Raw genomic sequence first — 24,597 nt, forward strand, 5'->3', positions numbered from 1 at the left:
CACCAATGCATTGATCGAAGAGAGACACGATTGCAATGATCGTAGAGAAACACCATTGCAATATTCGGAGAGAGACACCACTGCAATGATCGAAGAGAGACACCATTGCAACGATCGGAGAGAGACACCATTGCATTGACCGAAAAGAGACACCATTGCAATGATCAAAAAGAGACATCATTAATCTGAGAGAGACACCCGTGCAATTATCGTAGAGAGACATCATTGCAATTATCGGAAAAAGAACACTATTGCAATGATCTGAAAGAGACACCATTGCAATGATCGAAAAGAGACATCATTGGAAATGAAAAATACAACATTGCAATGATCGAAAGGCTATAAGTTACTTACATGGACGAGAGTGTAAGAGAGGTTCGTCCCAACCCGGTCGAAGGGATGTTTTGCGGAAACTAGGTTTTCCGTCGTACACGAGCGGCAATGGTAGAAGAAGAAGAAGAAGAAGAAGAAGAAGAAGAAGAAGAAGAAGAAGAAGAAGAAGAAGAAGAAGAAGAAGAAGGATAAGAAGAATATGAAAAAGAGTTGCAATTTTGCATATCCCTGTGTACGATGAGAACAAGAGTGACGGTCATTACAGGCGTGGAATAGTTAACATTGAGATTAATATTCTGATAGATTATGGCGGAACAAAGAATGTACAGAACACCTACATTCTATGCTATGCTAATTAAAAAACTTCGCAAATCCGCAATGAAAAGCTGCTTAATTATAATACCTGGCACGGCTTATTTTTCTATTAAAAAAATACAATTTTTGGAAATCAAGTGCATGCCCGTGACCTCCCCGCGTGCGTGTCGGTCAGAACGTTTTGTGTAAATTCTTCGCATTTAAGCCGTGACAAGATTGCATACTATGTTTTAGCATGTCGGATAGGCAAAATGTTCTTGAAGAATCTCCAGTGAATTTCGTCGGGATGGAAAAATCCCGTCTGGCACCCCCAATATAAGGTGAGTTACGTGCAACATCGCGAAATTTATGGTTACATTTACTGGACAGTTTATTGAAAATAAAGTATGGCATTTTAATATATCGCGATTGTATATAATTCGAAAATAATTACACAAAATGAAAATAAATAATCTGTATAAACGCGATTTTTGAAGAATTTTTATAATCAAAATAAAATAAGTACTCGTTATGACTTCAGAAAACAACGTCGCACGCACTATTCGGTGAAAAGATCGAAAGCGTTTTTCAACGTCAATTTTAACATAAATATTTAAAAATGTCTTTCAACCAAAGTAGGCGCAAGCTTTCAATAGATGACGCTTGAAGATGATACTGAGATGGACACTTGGCACGTCAGCCTCAGGCTGTACGTATTAATGTGAGGCCATACCTAATAGATTCTATGTTTAACGTGAACTTTCAATTTTTAAAAAAAAACAACACCTATCAGGCAGGGAAATAAAGAACGATTAAACAAACACGAACAATTGTGCAGAGATGCAGCCTCTCTTCGAAATACATTTTTTTAAAGTTTTGTTATGTGTTTTTGATTCCGAAGAGTTATATGTGGCAAAACGTATAATCAATGTTGTATGACTATTTTCCCACACATTAAAGTGTGTACACTAAACACAAATGCCTGGTAAATATATTAAACGATATGATTTAAAAAAAACAAAAATAACGTCAGTTTCACGTTAGATTGATAGAGAGTTTGCGAAACATGACGTATACCAGAATTTGTACGTATATCCACGTACGTGTACTTGCACGTATATCCACGTATGTGTACTTGCACGTATATCCACGTACGTGTACTTGTACGTATATCCACGTACGTGTACTTGTACGTATATCCACGTACGTGTACTTGCACGTATATCCACATACTTTTAATTGTACGTATATCGACGTACGTGTAATTGAACTTATATCCACGTAGGTGTTATTGAACTTATATCCACTTACATGTAATTGTACGTATATCGACGTACGTGTAATTGAACTTATATCCACGTAGGTGTTATTGAACTTATATCCACTTACATGTAATTGTACGCATGTCCACGTTCGTGCAATTGTACGTATATCCACGTACTTTCACTGTACGTATATCCACTTACATGTCATTGTACGTATATCTACGTTCGTGTTATTGTACGTATAACCACGTACTGATAATTGTACGTATATCCACGTACGTGTACTTGTACTGATATCCACTTACGTGTACTTGTACGTATATCCACGTACGTGTACTTGCACTGATATCCACGTACGTGTAATTGTACGTATATCCACGATTTTCGTATGTGTACTTGTACGTACATGCACGTATGTTCCAATGAACGTATATCCACGTACTTGTTCACGTGGTAATTGGGTTTAAAATTTGTTTTCGAATTTTGTTTTAACTTGCGGAATCACTTAGTATCGCATGAATGACTTTCTCCGCGCTTTTGAACATGCATTTTATTTTATAAAATCGAACAATCGCAGTACACATATCTAGATGACGTCACACAAATCAAGATAGCGTAACGGACATTTTATATGCGTAGCACACATCTATTGGACGTGACACATATCTGAAAGAAGTCACACTGGATGATATAACAAACATCTGGATGTATACACATTAAGATGACGTCTCACACTTCTGAATGACGTCACACACATCTGGATGACAGTTTACACCTCGGGATGACGACGCACAAACAATCGTCATCAGCACAGAAAACTGATTAAGAACCAATTTGTAAAGGAGATAGGATGTACAGAAAATCATTTAATAAATAATTTAATAAATGTCCTAATGTGTACCGGCTCTATGATAGCGTTTCGATTTTTTCCTCCTTTTTGACGGACCCGAAAGCTCAGTGGAAAAACGTTCAATTCGTGTGCGGAAAGTCTTGGATTCAAACCCCGACCGCGTCAACCTGAAAGACGTTAAAATATAGTAACAGTAGCTCCCTAGCCTAGTGCTTGGAATTCAAAGGGTAGTTCTGGGAAAATGGTATACTCAGTACTCGTTAGTCGGTGCTTTACGTCGAGCATGTTAAAGAGCCAAGAGGTCTCTTCTCAAAGTGCTTGGGTACCTCTTGTTTCTCACTTTGTTTCTTCATCATATGGATTTGTCTGGGAATTGCCCGTAATGCAGCATACAGGTGCGGGCAGACCTTGATAAACTCAAACAAACAAAGAAAGAGGTCCTGCTGATCTAACTGGCCTTTTCTCTGTTGCTATTTTGTTTTTTTCTTTGTGCATTTTCAAGCATAGAATAAGACAAATTTAGAACACACAAAAAATCAAAAATGCGTCTATGTGTATTCTATCCATTTAATAACTATACATATAGTTCACGTACGCACGTCGCACGCACGCACGCACGTACGAACGCACTCACGCACACAGGTACACCCACGCACGAACATATACGTAAGAACGCACACAAGCACGCACGCAAACACGTACGAACGCAGGCACACACGAACGTACAAATGCACGCGCGCATACACGCACGCACGCACACACACACACACACACACACACACACAGTGCTGTCATAAAGGAATGGAAACAGATAATATACAATGAATATATTTTTGTAATAAATTCGAATTTTGTTGCTATGGCAATTTATGTCTTTAAATATTATACTTTTTTGTAAAATAAAATATCATTTTGATTTTCTTTTTTTTGACTATGGGATCATCTTTTGAAAGCGCACGCGACAAAATACTTCAAGGAAAAAGGTACTAATAAGGTAAGCTTTCAGCTAAATTCTCGATCTGTATGAATAGTGTGTTCCCATGCAACATATAATGTTTTATCTAGGATAATGTGAGTTCGATTTTTTTTATAGTTGCTTAATGCTTTCATGTCACTAAGTGTTCTAAAGAATATTTTTTCCAATGGGACTGTAGTATTTTTCACATATATCGTTCTTTATTATGGTAAATCAGCTGTTTGATGTGGTTGATTTTAATCAGGTGAATCGGAAGTATTCAAGAAAGGCTTGGCCAGTAGACAAAAATAACTTTGAACACAAACAAGTTGATGTATGTCAATTAATATAAATTCATCAAATTTAAGTAGTCGTCCGATATGCGTCTGACCTTACCACATTTCATTTCACGAATTATATATTGACTCAGTTCATACTCAATTCATACTAGGTGAGTCTGACGGTAGCAATACAGCCATTTGTTTTGAAACTATTAATCTTACTTCTTGGAGTGACCAAATTGCATTGTAACGGTGCCATCGTTGATAAAATTGAGCCTATGTTCAGCCTATGTTTACTATTTCGAAAGTTGCAATACAAAATAGTGAAAACTAAATTTAAAAAAGTTGTTTTATTTGCTTTCATCGAATTATGGAAAAATGCATAAAAAAATATTAACATATAAAAAGTATGCTCCGTGAATGTCTTTTATACTCGGTATCCTCCATAACAATCATTGTTTTCGACATTTATTCATCCTTTTTGGTATATCAAAACATTTGTAATTATTGTGGGCAATTTGTATTTGGGAGATAATATAGAGGATATTTCGTGTTTTTTTGTAGCTTGGGAATTTGTGGCCACGTAGCTTTTGATACAAAATGAATTCGTTCGACCATTTGTGTTGATGTCGAGATGATATATAATGTTAAGTTGTTTTTTATCTTCAACAGATCGTCTGCGAGTAGAAGGCAGGTTAAAAGTGTATGTCAAATAATTTCACCAGATCGTCTGCGAGTAGAAGGCAGGTTATAAGTGTATGTTAAATATCTTCACCAGATCGTCTGCGAGTAGAAGGCTGGCTATAAGTGTATGTTAAAAATCTTCAACAGATCGTCTGCGAGTAGAAGGCAGGTTATAAGTGTATGTTAAATATCTTCACCAGATCGTCTGCGAGTAGAAGGCTGGCTATAAGTGTATGTTAAAAATCTTCAACAGATCGTCTGCGAGTAGAAGGCAGGTTATAGGTGTATGTTAAATATCTTCACCAGATCGTCTGCGAGTAGAAGGCAGGTTATAAGTGTATGTTAAATATCTTCACCAGGGCGTCTGCGAGTAGAAGGCAGGTTATAAGTGCATGTTAAATATCTTCACCAGATCGTCTGCCAGTAGAAGGCAGGTTATAAGTGTATGTTAAATATCTTCACCAGATCGTCTGCGAGTAGAAGGCTGGCTATAAGTGTATGTTAAAAATCTTCAACAGATCGTCTGCGAGTAGAAGGCAGGTTATAAGTGTATGTTAAATATCTTCACCAGATCGTCTGCGAGTAGAAGGCTGGCTATAAGTGTATGTTAAAAATCTTCAACAGATCGTCTGCGAGTAGAAGGCAGGTTATAAGTGTATGTTAAATATCTTCACCAGATCGTCTGCGAGTAGAAGGCAGGTTATAAGTGTATGTTAAATATCTTCACCAGGGCGTCTGCGAGTAGAAGGCAGGTTATAAGTGCATGTTAAATATCTTCACCAGATCGTCTGCCAGTAGAAGGCAGGTTAAAAGTGTATGTTAAATATCTTCACCAGATCGTCTGCCAGTAGAAGGCAGGTTATAAGTGTATGTTAAATCTCTTCACCAGATCGTCTGCCAGTATAAGGCAGGTTATAAGTGTATGTTAAATATCTTCACCAGATCGTCTGCCAGTAGAAGGCAGGTTAAAAGTGTATGTTAAATATCTTCACCAGATCGTCTGCGAGTAGAAGGCTGGCTATAAGTGTATGTTAAATATCTTCACCAGATCGTCTGCCAGTAGAAGGCAGGTTAAAAGTGTATGTTAAATATCTTCACCAGATCGTCTGCGAGTAGAAGGCAGGTTATAAGTGTATGTTAAATAACTTCACCAGATCGTCTGCGAGTAGAAGGCTGGTTATAAGTGTATGTTAAATAACTTCACCAGATCGTCTGCGAGTAGAAGGCAGGTTATAAGTGTATGTTAAATAACTTCACCAGATCGTCTGCGAGTAGAAGTCAGGTTATAAGTGTATGTTAAATAACTTCACCAGATCGTCTGCGAGTAGAAGGCAGGTTATAAGTGTATGTTAAATATCTTCACCAGATCGTCTGCGAGTTGAAGGCAGGTTATAAGTATATGTTACATTATTGTTAAATATCTTAACACCGATCGTTTCAAGCAGACGAAAGAATATAAATTATTGCTTTATTCCCAGAATTGATATAGTTACTCGTGAAAACAATTCTTCTTCAGGACTAGAGACAACACTCTGACGTCTTTCTAGATTAAGACGTACGTCAGGAATAATATAAAATTGTTTAAACATCCTGTTGAAAAATGGGCGATTGCCCAATTTATAATTATTACAGAGTATATAAATATGCGTTCAACCTAAAATTGTCTTACGAATATGAGGTGTTGTGAACTATGGTGCATGTTGGACGCCGAGAGACGTTTTATCAGTTACATGCGAACTTTTCAGTTCAAACTATAGCTATGCTCAAGCTTTTCTGAAACAGAAATGTGATCACCAATTGGGAGTTCTTGTGATAAGCACATTTATCATAATTATTTACTGACGAGTAGGTTGTTACGTGTTTAATACGCTTAAATATGAGAATATTATATTTTAAGTAAAGTCTTTGATGGTAGAGAATGGTGTATTGCATAGATGTCGAGGAAACATACGTTTTTAACAGGTACTTTCTAACCTATCGGTAATCCGGAGTTTTCACTTGCGTAAGAGAAAAAAGTAGTAAGTTCATAAGTTTGATTTCAGAAAAATGTTTGAGTTGATTGTTCTTTGTTAAAATTTGGAATTCTGAAATCGTGTGGGTCAACTGCAGAATTGTGAGTCCAGGGACGTCAAATGTAAGAACGTGAGAACCTTGGTAACCGTGCGTTCGCATTTACGGTCAGTTTGTACAAGCAATTATAAATATATCAATGACTTATAGCGACGAATACATTCGTTAAAATGTATTTCGTTGGGTGTTCCGAATGTTAATATAGTTTGGGTTTTGAAACCGTCATTACCGTTCATGTTGTTTTTATTTATACAGAGAGTAGGCTTAAAGCTTACAAGTATGTTGTTATCGGAATCAGCGGATGTTTATACCTTGTTATTATTCTTTCCGCCATGTATATAATATTACTAATCTATCGGATTAGCTTTTACGACACACCATAATATGTTATTAGAAGAATCAGATGTTTATTTATCGAAGAGTCAGCGTTTATGGAGTGTTTTACAATTATTATCTTTATAGAAAGATTTCCTTTATTAAATAAAATTTGGCTGGTTCCGGCCGGGTTTTTAGGGCGAAATATGTAAATGAGGTGGGACGGAATTCAAATTCCGGGCGGAATTTCAGGTTACGGGCGGATTTTCAGATTTAGTTTGATTTTTTGTTACGGGCGGAATTTCAGATTACAGGCGGAAATTCAGAATGAGACGGAATTTCGGTTCTGGTCGGAATTTTAGATTACGTGCGGAATTTCAGATTCAGACGTAATTTCAGTGGTTGATGTTATAATGTCTCAATTAGTGACACAAGTAACACTTATTTCATAAAAGCTGAGTGTAAATTTATATCATGGGGTCATGTTTTTTTTCTTTATGTGTTTGACTCCCCTTTGTAGTCTTATTTTTATTTTTGTTGCATATTTTATGTTACATGGATTATGCTGTGTTCAGATGAAAGCATGGAAGATGTAAAACAAAGTACGAAATTCCGTGTCACACGAATGTTAAAGTATATAAATGCGCCCGTAATTTGTTTACGCCTGGAACTTCCAATATGTTACGCCCAGAATCCAGTAGAAACTTGAAGGGATATCGGGCGGAATAATGATTCCGTCCATACTCCAGGCGGAATTCACCGATTCCGCCTCAATTCCGCCCGGAATCCGCCCCTTTATTTCGTACGGGTACATTTAACCTTGATGAATTTATGAATAGCCGGAGCTTGTTAAGTAAACTAAATCATTGCGAATGGTCTTCGACCGATCAGGACATTTTTTTCAATTGAGAAAGAAAAAGCTGTATCTTAATCTGAATGCAGTGGTAGCATTTAGATAAAAATTACATAATCAAATGAAATCATACATACTTAAACACGGAATCAAAGTTGTTTCATAAGTGCTTCTCAATGATTAAGGTTGTTGTTTTATGATCAGTGGAAGTTGATAAAGTGGAGAATCTATGTAAACGGAATATAATATATGACGAGCTCATGTTTTTCATTATTGTAAACATGTGTTTCATAGATTTATATATATACAGTAGACAGTATGCTGAATGTTACATTATGTGTAGTGAAATGTTTAATAGTATGTTATTATCAAATTAAACGTGGTCACCAACCACAAATGTCATGCGATTATTTCATTATGCCAACTGCATACTAACAAATAGTTACCTGCTTAATCTACAAAATAATGTTTTGTCTACTGACCTTGCCTCTGTTTGTGTACCGGTTCACCTGATTAAAACCAATATCGACTGGCATCTGATTTACCAATATAAATGTACGTCAAATTTAGATAAAATATCAAATCCAATTGAAAAAAGCATAAGTTTGAACACTTAATATAAATACATTTTATACGTAATATTAAATACTTGTATTGAATATTAATAGATTAAAATCCTACTGATATTGTGCTATTGTTTTAGGCACCATACGTGAAAATGTGAACAGGAAAACACGCTAATTAGTTACCACCGTTAAGAAGCGACCACAAAGCATCCTGATACGTCACGTCATTAAGACGTAAAATCATTACACGCCGCTGACACCATTATGCAACGCCAAAACGACTTATCAACGTGAGAATTAGAAATTTGGTATCGACACGAAATAATGCAAGCGTGTTGGAATAGCGTAAACTAACATCACCATACGTGATGTGACGGCAGAAAAAATACATGATACACGATAAAATTGATTCACTTATGTAACGTTGACTGATTGACATGATACGTACTGCATTTAAGGACTCATTGAAATTGCCACTGGAGTGTATAAAATCGAAGTGAAGTCAAAATGTATGCTGCGATTCCAAAGGACTGGCGTCAGGATTTTGAATCATGTAAAACAATCCTCGTGTAATCATATAAAGGGTCCACGTACAGTCATGTAAAAGGTGTTTATACAGTCATGTGAAAGATCCATGTACAACCATGTATGAGGTACACATACAATCATATAAAACGTCAACGTACAGTCATGTAAAGGTCTACGTACGATCATGTAAAGGTCTACGTACAATCATGTTAATGGTCCACGTACAATCATGTAAAAGGTCCACGTACGATCATGTAAAAGGTCCACGCACGATCATGTAAAGGTCTACGTACAATCATGTTAATGGTCCACGTACAATCATGTAAAAGGTCCACGTACGATCATGTAAAAGGTCAACGCACGATCATGTAAAGGTCTACGTACAATCATGTTAATGGTCCACGTACAATCATGTAAAAGTTCCACGTACGATCATGTAAAAGGTCCACGCACGATCATGTAAAACGTCTACGTACAAACATGTAATAGGTCCACGTACAATCATGTAATAGGTCCACGTACAATCATGTAATAGGTCCACGTACAATCATGTAAAAGATCCACGTACAAACATGTAATCCACGTACAATCATGTAATAGGTCCACGCACGATCATGTAATAGGTCCACGTACAATCATGTAATAGGTCCACGTACAATCATGTAATAGGTCCACGTACAATCACGTAAAAGATCCACGTACAAACATGTAATCCACGTACAAACATGTAATAGGTCCACGTACAATCATGTAATAGGTCCACGTACAATCATGTAAAAGATCCATGTACAATCATGTAAAAGATCCACGTACAATCATGTAAAAGGTCCACGTACAATCATGTAATAGGTCTACGTACAATAATGTAATAGGTCCACGTACAATCATGTAATAGGTCCAAGTACAATCATGTAATAGATCCACGTACAATCATGTAATAGGTCCACGTACACTCATGTAAAAGATCCACGTACAATCATGTAAAAGGTCCACGTACAATCATGTAATAGGTCCACGCACGATCATGTAAAAGGTCCACGTACAATCAAGTAAAAAGTCCACGTACAATCATGTAATAGGTCCACGTACAATCATGTAATAGGTCCACGTACAATCATCTAATAGGTCCACGTACAATCATGTAATAGGTCCTAGTACAATCATGTAAAAGGTCCACGTACAATCATGTAATAGGTCCACGTACAATCATGTAAAAGATCCACGTACAATCATGTAATCCACGTACAATCATGTAATCCACGTACAGTCATGTAATCCACGTACAGTCATGTAATCCACGTACAATCATGTAATCCACGTACAGTCATGTAATCCACGTACAGTCATGTAATCCACGTACAATCATGTAATCCACGTACAGTCATGTAATCCACGTACAATCATGTAATCCACGTACAAACATGTAATCCACGTACAGTCATGTAATCCACGTACAATCATGTAATCCACGTACAAACATGTAATAGGTCCACGTACAATCATGTAATCCACGTACAAACATTTGATAGGTCCACGTACAATCATGTAATCGACGTACAAACATGTGATAGGTCCACGTACAATCATGTAATCGACGTACAATCATGTGATAGGTCCACGTACAATCATGTAAAAGATCCACGTACAATCATGTAATAGGTCCACGTACAATCATGTAATAGATCCACGTACAAGCATGTAATCCGCGTACAATCATGTAAACGATCCACGTACAATCATGTAATAGATCCACGTACAAACATGTAATCCACGTACAATCATGTAAAAGGTCCACGTACAATCATGTAATAGATCCACGTACAATCATGTAATAGGTCCACGTTCAATCATGTAATAGGCCCACGTACAAGCATGTAATCGACGTACAAACATGTAATCCACGTACAAACATGTTATAGGTCCACGTACAATCATGTCATAGGTCCACGTACAAGCATGTAATCCACGTACAATCATGTAATAGGTCCACGTACAAATATGTAATCCACGTACAAACATGTAATAGGTCCACGTACAATCATGTAATAGGTCCACGTACAAACATGTTATCGACGTACAAACATGTAATCCACGCACAAACATGTAATCCACGTACAAACATGTAATCCACGTACAAACATGTAATCCACGTACAATAATGTAATAGGTCCACGTACAAGCATGTAATAAGTCCACGTACAAACATGTAAAAGGTCAACGTACAAACATGTAAAAGGTCCACATACAAACATGTTATCCATGTACAATCATGTAAAATGTCCACGTACAAGCATGTAATAGGTCCACGCACAACCATGTAATCCACGTACAAGCATGTAATAGGTCCACGCACAGTCATGCAATCCACGTACAAGCACGTAATAGGTCCACGTTCAATCATACAATCCACGTACAAGCATGTAATAGGTCCACGTACAATCATGTAATCCACGTAAAAGCATGTAATAGGTCCACGTACAAACATGTAATTCACGTACACGCATGTAATAGGTCCACGTACAGTCATGTTATCTACGTACAATCATGTTATAGGGCCACGCACAGTCATGTAATCCACGTAAAAGCATGTAATAGTTCCACGTACAAACATGTTATCCACGTACAAGCATGTAATAGGTCCACGTACAGTCATCTTATCCACGTACAATCATGTAATAGGTCCACGCACAGTCATGTTATCCACTAACAAGCACGTAATAGGTCCGCGTACAAACATGTAATCCACGTACAAGCATGTAATAGGTCCGCGTACAAACATGTAATCCACGTACAATCACGTAATAGGTCCACGCACAGTCATGTAATCCACGTACAATCACGTAATAGGTCCACGCACAGTCATGTAATCCACGTACACGAATGTAATAGGTCCACGCACAGACATATAATCCACGTACAATCATGTAAAAGATCCACGTACAATCATGTAATAGGTCCACGTACAATCATGTAATAGATCCACGTACAAGCATGTAATCCGCGTACAATCATGTAAAAGATCCACGTACAATCATGTAATAGATCCACGTACAAACATGTAATCCACGTACAATCATGTAAAAGGTCCACGTACAATCATGTAATAGATCCACGTACAATCATGTAATAGGTCCACGTTCAATCATGTAATAGGCCCACGTACAAGCATGTAATCGACGTACAAACATGTAATCCACGTACAAACATGTTATAGGTCCACGTACAATCATGTCATAGGTCCACGTACAAGCATGTAATCCACGTACAATCATGTAATAGGTCCACGTACAAATATGTAATCCACGTACAAACATGTAATAGGTCCACGTACAATCATGTAATAGGTCCACGTACAAACATGTTATCGACGTACAAACATGTAATCCACGCACAAACATGTAATCCACGTACAAACATGTAATCCACGTACAAACATGTAATCCACGTACAATAATGTAATAGGTCCACGTACAAGCATGTAATAAGTCCACGTACAAACATGTAAAAGGTCAACGTACAAACATGTAAAAGGTCCACATACAAACATGTTATCCATGTACAATCATGTAAAATGTCCACGTACAAGCATGTAATAGGTCCACGCACAACCATGTAATCCACGTACAAGCATGTAATAGGTCCACGCACAGTCATGCAATCCACGTACAAGCACGTAATAGGTCCACGTTCAATCATACAATCCACGTACAAGCATGTAATAGGTCCACGTACAATCATGTAATCCACGTAAAAGCATGTAATAGGTCCACGTACAAACATGTAATTCACGTACACGCATGTAATAGGTCCACGTACAGTCATGTTATCCACGTAAAATCATGTTATAGGGCCACGCACAGTCATGTAATCCACGTAAAAGCATGTAATAGTTCCACGTACAAACATGTTATCCACGTACAAGCATGTAATAGGTCCACGTACAGTCATCTTATCCACGTACAATCATGTAATAGGTCCACGCACAGTCATGTTATCCACTTACAAGCACTTAATAGGTCCGCGTACAAACATGTAATCCACGTACAAGCATGTAATAGGTCCGCGTACAAACATGTAATCCACGTACAATCACGTAATAGGTCCACGCACAGTCATGTAATCCACGTACAATCACGTAATAGGTCCACGCACAGTCATGTAATCCACGTACACGATTGTAATAGGTCCACGCACAGACATATAATCCACGTACAAGCATGTAATAGGTCCACGTACAATCATGTAATCCACGTAAAAGCATGTAATAGGTCCACGCACAGTCATATAATCCACGTACTAGCATGTAATAGGTCCACGTACAATCATGTAATCTACGTACAGACATGTAATAGGTCCACGTACAAACATGTAAAAGGTCCACGTACAATCATGTAAAAGATCCACGTACAATCATGTAATCCACGTACAAGCATGTAATAGGTCCACGTACAAACATGTTATCCACGTACAAGCATGTAATAGGTCCACGTACAATCATGTAATCCACGTAAAAACATGTAATAGGTCCACGCACAGTCATATAATCCACGTACTAGCATGTAATAGGTCCACGTACAATCATGTAATCCACGTACTAGCATGTAATAGGTCCACGCACAGTCATATAATCCACGTACTAGCATGTAATAGGTCCACGTACAATCATATAATCCACGTACTAGCATGTAATAGGTCCACGCACAGTCATATAATCCACGTACTAGCATGTAATAGGTCCACGCACAGTCATGTAATCCACGTACTAGCATGTAATAGGTCCACGTACAATCATGTAATCCACGTTCAAGCATGTAATAGGTCCACGTAAAATCATGTAAAAGGTCCACGTACAAACATGCAATCCACGTTCAAGCATGTAATAGGTCCACGCACAGTCATGTAGAAGGTCTACACACAGGTTGTATTTTTATGCATGATAATATGTATTAAGTTTAGTAATGTAAAGAAAACGGATACATTGTACTGGGCCGTGAAAAACTTAATGTGAATTTGATAAAAATGTGAGGAATTTTGTTTGATTGAAGTACAACGGTTTCAATTGCCAAATATGTAAAGATTTGTATGTATCAATAATCATACCACAATTTTTATCAAAGATAAAGGGGTGTTACTGCAGCTACCACAACTCTTTGGCTTAGACGGTTCTAAACACACCTACTTTTACCTTTGTTATGATGTCAAAACGTGTGTGTCCACGCTTAATAAAATCAAAGCAAAAGAGTTGTTTGTTGCTCTTAAGAATTTAATTCTATAGAACGAAAAAGGGTTTCCGTGCGGGTCTTATGGGTGCTACTGCAGCATCCATAACTCTTTAGTTTAGACGCACCTTAACAGACCTACTTTTACCTTTGTTATGGAGTCAAAGAACATGTATGAACGGAAAGGGGTGCCCATGGTGGTCTTATGGGTGCTACTGCAACATCCATATGTCTTTAGTTTAGACGCACCTAAGCAGACCTACTTTTACCTTTGTTATGGAGTCAAAGAACATGTATGAACGGAAAGGGGTGCCCATGGTGGTCTTATGGGTGCTGCTGCATCATCCTTAACTCTTTAGTTTAGACGCACCTAAACAGACCTACTCTTACCTTTGTTATTGAGTCAAAGAACATGTATGAACGGAAAGGGGTGCCCATGGTGGTCTTATGGGTGCTGCTGCATCATCCATAACTCTTTAGTTTAGACGCACCTTAACAGACCTACTCTTACCTTTGTCATGGAGTCAAAGAACATGTATGAACGGAAAGGGGTGCCCATGGTGGTCTTATGGGTGCTGCTGCATCTTCCATAACTCTTAAGTTTAGACGCACCTAAACAGACCTACTCTTACCTTTGTCATGGAGTCAAAGAACATGTATGAACGGAAAGGGGTGCCCATGGTGGTCTTATGGGTGCTACTGCAACATCCATATGTCTTTAGTTTAGACGCACCTAAACAGACCTACTTTTACCTCTGTCATGGAGTCAAAGAACATGTATGAACGAAAAGGGGTGCCCATGGTGGTCTTATGGGTGCTGCTGCATCATCCTTAACTCTTTAGTTTAGACGCACCTAAACAGACCTACTCTTACCTTTGTCATGGAGTCAAAGAACATGTATGAACGGAAAGGGGTGCCAATGGTGGTCTTATGGGTGCTGCTGCATCATCCATAACTCTTTAGTTTAGACGCACCTAAACAGACCTACTCTTACTTTGTCATGGAGTCAAAGAACATGTATGAACGGAAAGGGGTGCCCATGGTGGTCTTAGGGGTGCTACTGCATCATCCATAACTCTTTAGGTTAGACGCACCTTAACATACCTACTCTTACCTTTGTCATGGAGTCAAAGAACATGTATGAACGGAAAGGGGTGCCCATGGTGGTCTTATGGGTGCTGCTGCATCATCCATAACTCTTTAGTTTAGACGCACCTAAACACTCATACTCTTACCTTTGTCATGGAGTCAAAGAACATGTATGAACGGAAAGGGGTGCCCATGGTGGTCTTATGGGTGCTACTGCATCATCCATAACTCTTTAGTTTAGACGCACCTTAACAGACCTACTCTTACCTTTGTCATGGAGTCAAAGAACATGTATGAACGGAAAGGGGTGCTCATGCTGGTCTTATGGTTGCTACTGCAACATCCATATGTCTTTAGTTTAGACGCACCTAAACACTCATACTCTTACCTTTGTTATTGCATTTGCGCAACCAAAGAACTTTGTAGTCTACATGTAGACGCGGAATTGTGTCTATACTTTTAACACCGAGTTGTGAACAGTCCAGAAGAGATACACATCAACCAAATGTTCTGTACCTCTCGGTTGGGTTGTGGTATTCTAAATATTGGGTGTTACTTGGAGGTCACCTTTAGCTCACCAACGTATACCTTACTCGTAGTTAATAACGTCCTTCATATTTTTTTGATATTAGGATAAACTTACCTTACTTGATAATATATCTGTTTCAAATACGTCAGTAGTATTTAACATCCGGACAACAGTTTGAATCAAGCTTTAAAGATAGTATATATTAATGTTTTATTAGTTATTAATTTATTAAATACAACATGTATATAAACATACATGTAGTAATGTTTATATTCGTGGCTTAAGTTTATTTCTTAGTAAAAATGTGGGAATTCTTGAAGCAATATATTACAATCACAGACATGGTTAAAACTGTTTGATATGAAGTTTTCAGTTGTATTCCGTGGTGTTTAAGAAAACATATAAAGGTAGCTTGACTTTTCCCTCTTGATCTGTCAAAAGCTTTGAAATTGATAATAGCCTAGTGGTATACGTGTCCGCCCTTCAACCAGGCGCTTATGTGTTCGATCGCAATCAGGAAATTTCTCTCACAGTAACGATTTTTACCAAGAAAACGGACTTTTAGTGGGTCATTTTAGCTTAAAGCTGCCTTAAATATCGAGCTTAAATAATAAGTAAAATATATATAGTTATTTCTGACCAGTTGGTCCCAATTTAATGATTTTGTAAATATTTTACACGAAATAAACTTTAAAATTTACTATCAGTTGCATCTAACACAGGCGTACATTCCTATGATTACAATGAAAACACTGATATTTCCCTCGTTTCAGATGCTTCATCCTGTGGCTGGGTTGGATCGACCTGGTGGTTTGCACCGTCGTGATGCCCCTCCTAATTATCAGCATGCTCTTCCCGTACATGTTCCTCTCAGAGGCCGCGTGTAAGACCCTCCACTTCCTGCACGTGTTCTTCGTGGTCGCGTCCGCCTTCATCGTGATCACTATCGCTATTGAGCGCCACCGTCGGATATGTAACCCGTTTTCACCGGAAATGTCTACCCGTAAAATAAAAATCATGTGCGCGGTGGCGTCCGTCCTCGGGTGCTTCGTGGCGCTTCCGGAAATATTCGTATACGGCGGCACCATCGTAGAAACCGGGGTTAAAAACATAAACGGGACGGAGTACTTCATTGACCCGCGGATGAAGGATTCAAGTTTCCCCAAAGCGTATTTCGTCTTGCAGCTGCTACTCAGCGTTTCATGTATGGTCGTCATGGGGATTTTCTACTTCCGGATTGGTCGTACGATTATGTCACACCATAATTTTATCAAGGAGAACACGTACAACGCCCAGGGCCCGCTCTCCAGAAACGACCAAAAAGGTAAGAATGAGGAATTTTTAATTAATTTTAACGAAGTAAAATCAACGATACTTATATCAGTGTTTTATTAGGGACTGTATCAGTATGGTCGCAATTAGCTATTAAATTATAGTGTTGTTACTATCCACGAGTTATCGAAAAAACACCATGGCATTCTAAAGGTTCAATTTACCAAACGTTTCACCCCAAAAATAACTTTTCACAAATTTACTTAGTTTCTATACTTTAAGTATGTTTTACAGTAGTATAATATATATTCAATACAGCAATTCTGGTAATTTTGTTGCATAAATTGACAATAGTATTGGCAAATTCCAGAAATCCTTATTTTCGTTTATTTTTTCAAACATTTTGCCCCAAAAATCATCTTTCTCAAAATAAGATATTCCTTAACTTTCGGTATATTAAACTGTTTTATAATATCTATTACATACAGTAATTTGGTTATTTTATTGCAAAATTGGACACTGTTATTGGCAGATTCAAGAAATTCCCACTTTTATTTAATTTTTCCAACATTTTACTCCAAAGATCACATTTTGCACCATATGATTGTTCACACTTTTAGTATGTTAAATGTGATGCCTGATATTACACAAATCCACCAAAAGAAATTCTGTGCATTTTTTCCCCCCATTTTTTTATTTTCCCTGGACTACAAGTCGAAATTTCTTTCATCGTACCGGAGTAAAAACGTTCATAGACTTGTACATTTAATGACCCGGAGTTGTTTTGTAATAGTAACGAATTATTAACATATTATATGCTTCCAGGTGGTTTATACATATTTTAATGACGGCGTTTTCGAAATGACGTTACGTTAACATACAGAATAGCGCATTTTACTGATAAAATGCAGAAAAATGTCTTATTATACCATTTTTAGGCATAGCATATTTTTATTTGGTTCAATGTAAGATCGCAGTATATTTCACGGTGTAAACGTCAAGCGTGAAAACCATTCTGAACGCGTCACTCATGAAATATAACTGTTTACGATATTACACTGAAACGAACACTTATCCTCTGTTTGCCATTTCATATAGAAGCGACAACGTTAACTTATTAAAGATGGTATTTCTTAGGGATTGAAAATCGGACAAAAGTCATAATCGATCATCGAAAATAATCGGACGAGCCATTTCGATCAATCATCGATTATATAATCAAAACGGAACAAGTGAATATATTACAAATATATCCAAAACTATATCGGTTTGTACATACAGGTCTTTAAATGAATAAACATATTACAATCAGTTATGTTTTATATGCTGTTTTGTTATACATTCCAGGTTACAATTGATAATTTAGTAAAATGTTTTTAGGAGATAACTTAATTCTAAAATATTGAAAATAAAAACTTGATTTTCCCACACTACAAGTATATACCAGACAGTAGTTTTATATTTATTAAAAAGATCAACCATAAACTGATCAATTATTTACATAATTATCAGCATTTTCATCACTTTAAAAAAGATATTACATAATTTGGAACAAAAATGTAGTACAAAATGTATTTACATGTAGCATTTAAAAAAATGTTCCAATCTTTTACATGAAATACTTATCAATTATCATGACATTATGTCGAAATGAATTTAATATTTTTCCAGCAAGATATAACATGGGGAAATGCTGAATAAATAATCATTTTTACTTGATAATTTTTTTTATATTTGATATTACAATGAAGATGATTTTTTTCTTTAAAAAGACACGTTCGTCCATAGGGGCTGACATTTTGAAACGGATGTTGCGAGAGTTAGCTCCCCTGATTTCTAATTGCCGTATAACCCCGTAAGTCCGTACCGTTTCCCGTTTTAAAAGAAATCAGTACATACACAACACGGTTACTTACCTTTGCCGTACATTAGAGATAATCGATTATGGAATAATGAAATCGATTATCGCGACTTCGGACACAAATAATCGACTTTCGACAATACTCGATCATCGTTTTATCCCTAGTATTTCTTGAAAGTCGTTTCCGGCAATGAAACATTTACAGGAAATGGATGAAAACGATTTTATTTCGAAAGTGTTTACATACGCTTCAAGTTCAGTTTACATGTATAAAATGTACAAGCTTCATAAATGCAATTGATTTTTACATCAGATAGTTAACACTGATATTTCATATTCATATATAGTTATTTGTCCCCGTATTTTCGATCTTCAGTCCGGGTTTGAGACTCAGACCCGGAAAATCAAAATATTGTTTTTATTGTACAAATGCTATTTCAAGAGCAATTATATTAAACACTGTTGAACGTTTTCATAAAATCATCTGTTCTACAATAAAAAAACAACATGTTTTGTAAACAAATGTTATTTTATAAATATTTTAAAACAATTTAGAATTCACTTTTCTGACCAAGACTCAACACGCCGGTGAATAAGGACCTAGTGCCCTATTGTACGCCTTCAAAACTTTTCCGTGTTAATGCAATATCAATGACACAAATGGTGGAATGTTTCTGAAAAATACTTCTAGAGGAATGCATGGCCCCTGTCACACTACTATATAATTACATGAGGCAACAACTGTTACTATTATTAGCACTTGTATTTGACTAACTATTTTATAATATTTCAAGGAAAACAAAGGACTCATTTGCAGAATCCGACAGTGATATGGAGTTAGTCAATGACACCAACCGGGGCACAGAAAAACAAAATGGCACAACCATTGGGAATGCTCCAAATTCAAGCGAGAACTCCTCTGCTCGATTTTCATTGGACAATTCTGATTCTAAGAAAGACCCGTATGGGAAGCTATTCGGATGCGTCAACGCCCAAATCTCAGCGGAAGAACAGAGGAAATAATCGTTTGGCAACTCCACGTAGTGAATCAATATCTAACAGAGGTCCAAGCTTGAGAACAAAGCAAGTGACCCTCATATTATTCATTATCACTGTTGTGTTCGTGTTAAGCTTTATACCACATTTAATACCAATGGTTGCCATATCGTTCAAGTCCGATTTTCTCATGGATATGTCTCCGATTGGTGTGGCAGTTTACAACATATTTCTACGATCGTTTGTCATCAACAACATGGCCAACCCAATAATCTACGGTTTTTGTGACAAAAAGTTCCGGTCTGAATGTTCTGCCGTCTGCTTAAGTTTCTTTTGCTGGTGTTGTAGACCATAATTATGCATTAAGCAACAGTAATAATCAGTTACGATCGCCTGCACTGACACCTTCAGACGATGACTTCGCTTTTTAACAAATGTTTTAGACAGACTGTACCATGTTTAGCCATCTATTATGTTGGTTAACTTCTGCTGGTGCAGATCGTGATTACGCATGTAGCAAACATATAGACAGACTTGTTGACTGCTGTTGCATAGGATTTTTAAACAGACGACAGTCTTTAAAATGTTTTTATCCGTTTTATTAACCTAGGTTTATCATGTATAAATATCCAAATTAGGAGGTTAAATAGCATTCTTTCATTCTGAGACTAGAACATTAGTCTTAAATTTAGCATTACTTGTTTAGTATTCCTGATCATTTCATTGAAAATTATTGAAATTATTTACATGTATAGCATTTCATACTGAATTTCTTTTCGATCGTTATGTGATGTCATATGTTGTCGCTCCTGTACGTATATGAATGCCATTAACATGAATTATATTATTCAAGTATTTCACCGAACATTACAGTAATTCCATTTCGTAATTTAACTCATTTATATTAATAGGTTTAATTCTGAGTCTATATTTGCATGCTTAGTTTTATTTATGGCATTCGCATAGTATATATTAAATGCCTTTAATATATAGGTGCATGTGAGGACATTCAATTGCTTTGAACTTTAACATTTGGACGTCGATTTTATGGTGCAAGATTACAGTTAATTTGTTTGCCAAAATATTTATCATTGAATGTCTTTTATGAAGAGATGAACTATAAAGCTGCTTGAAATAAATGGTTTAATTTTATGACGTAAAACCTTGATAAAGCCTTTAAGATTGCAGTATTAGTTAGTTTAGTTTTTGTAAAACAAATAGATGCACCTGTATTTTCTCAACAGATATTTGAATTTAATGTATTTGCAGGTAAAGATATTAAGATATTTCTGATGAAAGATCAATTTAAGTTATACATATATATTGAATTGTTGATATATTGCAGATATGGCTTTTAGATGGCTCTTGATAATACCTTGTTGTATGTCTAGATGGACAGAACTTGATAATACCTTATCTCTGGATCGACGGAACTTGAAAATAATTTTATGTATTCAGTCATTGATTCTTTTCTAGTCAATTATAGGACATTGTGTTATTTTCATTTATATTGTTTTAAAATAGTATTTTTGCAGAAGAGTTTTAAAAGTGCTGTGTTATTATTGTCGTAGAAGCTAAGTTAAATTATGGTATCAAAGAGACCACGGTCTTTAAAGGTACATTTAATGAACTGCCTTTTATTGTATTAATTCTGAATTAACATTTCTTGTTTTAGATAATAGATAATATTAGTACGAGCTTGATTCACAGCCTAGCGGCAAAGCACTGCCTAAAAAGGAGGCGAGTAAAACAACCGGAATGGACCTAATGTGATAAGCGGGATGGACATGACACGATAGCCGGAATGGTCATGACGCGATACCCGGAACAGACATGACGCGATAGCCTGAATGTACATGACGCGATAGCCGGAATGGACTTTGCATGATAGCCGGAGTGGACCTTGCGTGATAGCCGGAATGGACCTTGCGTGATAGCCGGAATGGACCTGACGCGATAGCCGGAATGGACCTTGCGTAATAGCCGGAATGGACCTTGCGTGATAGCCGGAATGGACCTTGCGTAATAGCAATAATGGACCTTGCGTGATAGCCGGAATGGACCTGACGCTATAGCCGAAATGGACATTGCGTAATAGCCGGAATGGACATGACGCGATAGCCGGAATAGACATGACGCGATAGACGGAATGGGCCTTGCGTGATAGCCGGAGTGGACTTGCGTGATAACCGGAATGGACCTTACGCGATAGCCGGAATGGACCTGACGCGATAGGCGGAATGAACCTTGCGTAATAGCCGGAAAAAGCCTGATCTGATAGCCGGGAATAACCTGACGTGATAAGCAGAATGGACTGGATGCGATAGCCGGAATTGACCTGACGTAATAGACGTAAGGGCCCTGACGTGGAAGCCGTAATTGGAATGACGCGATAGTCGGAATGGGCCTGCCGCGATAGCCGGAATGGACATAACGTGATAGCCTGAATGAATCTGATGTGATAGCCGGAATAGACCTGACGTGATTCCCGAAATGGACCTGACGTAATAGCCAGAAGGGACCTGACGTGAAAGCCGTAATTGGAATGACGCGATAGTCGGAATGGACCTGACGTGATAGCCTGAATGAATCTGACGTAAAAGCCGGAATGAACCTGACGCGATAGCCGGAATGGACCTGACGTGATAGTCGGAATGGACCTGACGTGATAGCCTGAATTAATCTGACGTAATAGCCGGAATGAACCTGACGCGATAGCCGGAATTGACCAGACGTGATAGCCGGAATTAATCTGACATGATAGCCGGAATGGACCTCACACGATAGCCAGAATGGACCTGACGTGATATCCTGAATGAATCTGACGTGATAGCTGAAATGGACCTGACGTGACAGCCGGAATGGACCTGACGTGATAGCCGGCATCGACCTAAAGTTATAAGCGGAATGGACCTGACGTGATCAGCGGAATGGACTTGACGTGAAAGCCGGACAAACCTGACGTGGTAGCCGGAATGAACCTGACGTTATAGCTGGAAGAACCTGACGTGATCAGCGGAATGGACCTGACGTGATCAGCGGAATGGACCTTACGACAAAACCGGCCTGAACCTGACGTGATAGCCGGAATGGACATGGCTTAATATCCAAAATGAACTTGACGCGATAGCCGGAATGGACCTAAAATGATAACCGGAATGAATCTGACGTGATTAGTGGAATGGACATGACGTGATAAGCGGAATGGACCTGACGCGATAAGCGGAATATATTTGACATGATAGCCGGAATGGACCTGGCGTGTTAAGCGGAATGTACCTAATTGATAAGCGATAACCGTAAAGGACTTCACGCCACAAAATGAATGGACCTAACGTGACAATAGGAATAGACCTGACGTGACAACCTGATTGGATCTGACGTTGGAATCAAAATGGAAATGACGTGATAACTGGAATTGAGCTAACGTGACAACCGAAAAGGACTTAACTTGACAATGTGAATCGACCTAACGTGACAACATGAATGGACCTGACGTGACAACATGACTGGACTTGACGTGACGACGTGATTGGACCTGACGTGATGACATGATTGGACTAGGCGTTGGAGTCACAATTGAACTGACATGATAACTGGAATGGACGTGACATTACAACACCCTTGGACTTGTCATGACAACAAGAATGAAGATGACGTGACAACAGTTCATTTTTATGTTTTATGACGGTAGAATTTTTAAATCACCGAGATCAGACCCGAAATTATCTTTTTAACAAAAATAAACGGCGGTTTAGCTCTTTAATTGCAACGGCGGTATAGCTCTTTAATTGCAAGCTGAAACGGGCATCTTAGTTGCGTAAGGTGATATATGATCACAATGTATAAACTTCAAATAGTCAGCTACTTGTGTACAAAAGATTGAATTATACGAATCCATGACCGTAATCTTATATTGATTGTAATGATATCGTTTCGGATCAATAAAGTTTTAAAGCCATAATGTTATTTAACGTACTCAAGTAATGATGATCTAAGTAATAATCTTCTGCATGCAAACTTATGTTAGTTTTGGTATGCGTAGATATTTAAACCAAGGAATATTGCGTAACGTAATTACATCGACTTAAATATGTAAATAAATGTAAAGATTTCCATTTAATACTCTCAAATATTATTATTAAAGTTAATATATCAATCCTTTTTATAGAATATGTTTTATTTCATAAAAGAACATTTTTTTTCAGCTACAATTTCGTTAATGGCAAATATATTTCGTAGTTTATTTGCAATTTGGTGTTTCTGATAATTCCGATTTATTTCTGTGTAAATAACAAGGGTTGTCTGGAATGTTTTGAGAGATAGCTTGGAGCTTTGAACAAACAGTCAACAACAAAGAAAGTAAATTGTGCTGTAGATACACTATCATGAATATGTTACCACTTTACCAAAGTTGCCCTTAAAACCCATGTAACGTTTCACACTACTACACAGTTACGGACACAGATAAATGTCATTACGCTTACTTGTTCTGTTAGAGTTGCCTCCACTGAATAAACATGTGTCTGACATCATTAGTTCCTCTAGACCGCACTTACTCTAATCCAACCAATCAGCATTTACTATTTCATTGTATATTACCATCAAAAGTACCTTTATAACTTCTTAAACATTA

The 24,597-nt window shown here is 37.5% G+C and overlaps 1 protein-coding gene across 1 annotated transcript; it reads left to right on the top strand.

Moving 5' to 3' along the window:
* The first annotated feature begins 1,283 nt into the window (after positions 1–1,283).
* LOC128205019 (cholecystokinin receptor type A-like) lies at positions 1,284–20,316 on the top strand. Its single transcript, XM_052906413.1, has 3 exons — positions 1,284–1,336; positions 16,606–17,156; positions 19,874–20,316. Exons 1-3 carry the CDS (start codon positions 1,284–1,286, stop codon positions 20,314–20,316), a joined length of 1,047 nt encoding a protein of 348 aa, XP_052762373.1.
* Positions 20,317–24,597: the final 4,281 nt, after the last annotated feature.

Source organism: Mya arenaria, chromosome 10, assembly GCF_026914265.1.
Source record: "Mya arenaria isolate MELC-2E11 chromosome 10, ASM2691426v1".
Lineage (NCBI taxonomy): Eukaryota > Metazoa > Mollusca > Bivalvia > Myida > Myidae > Mya > Mya arenaria.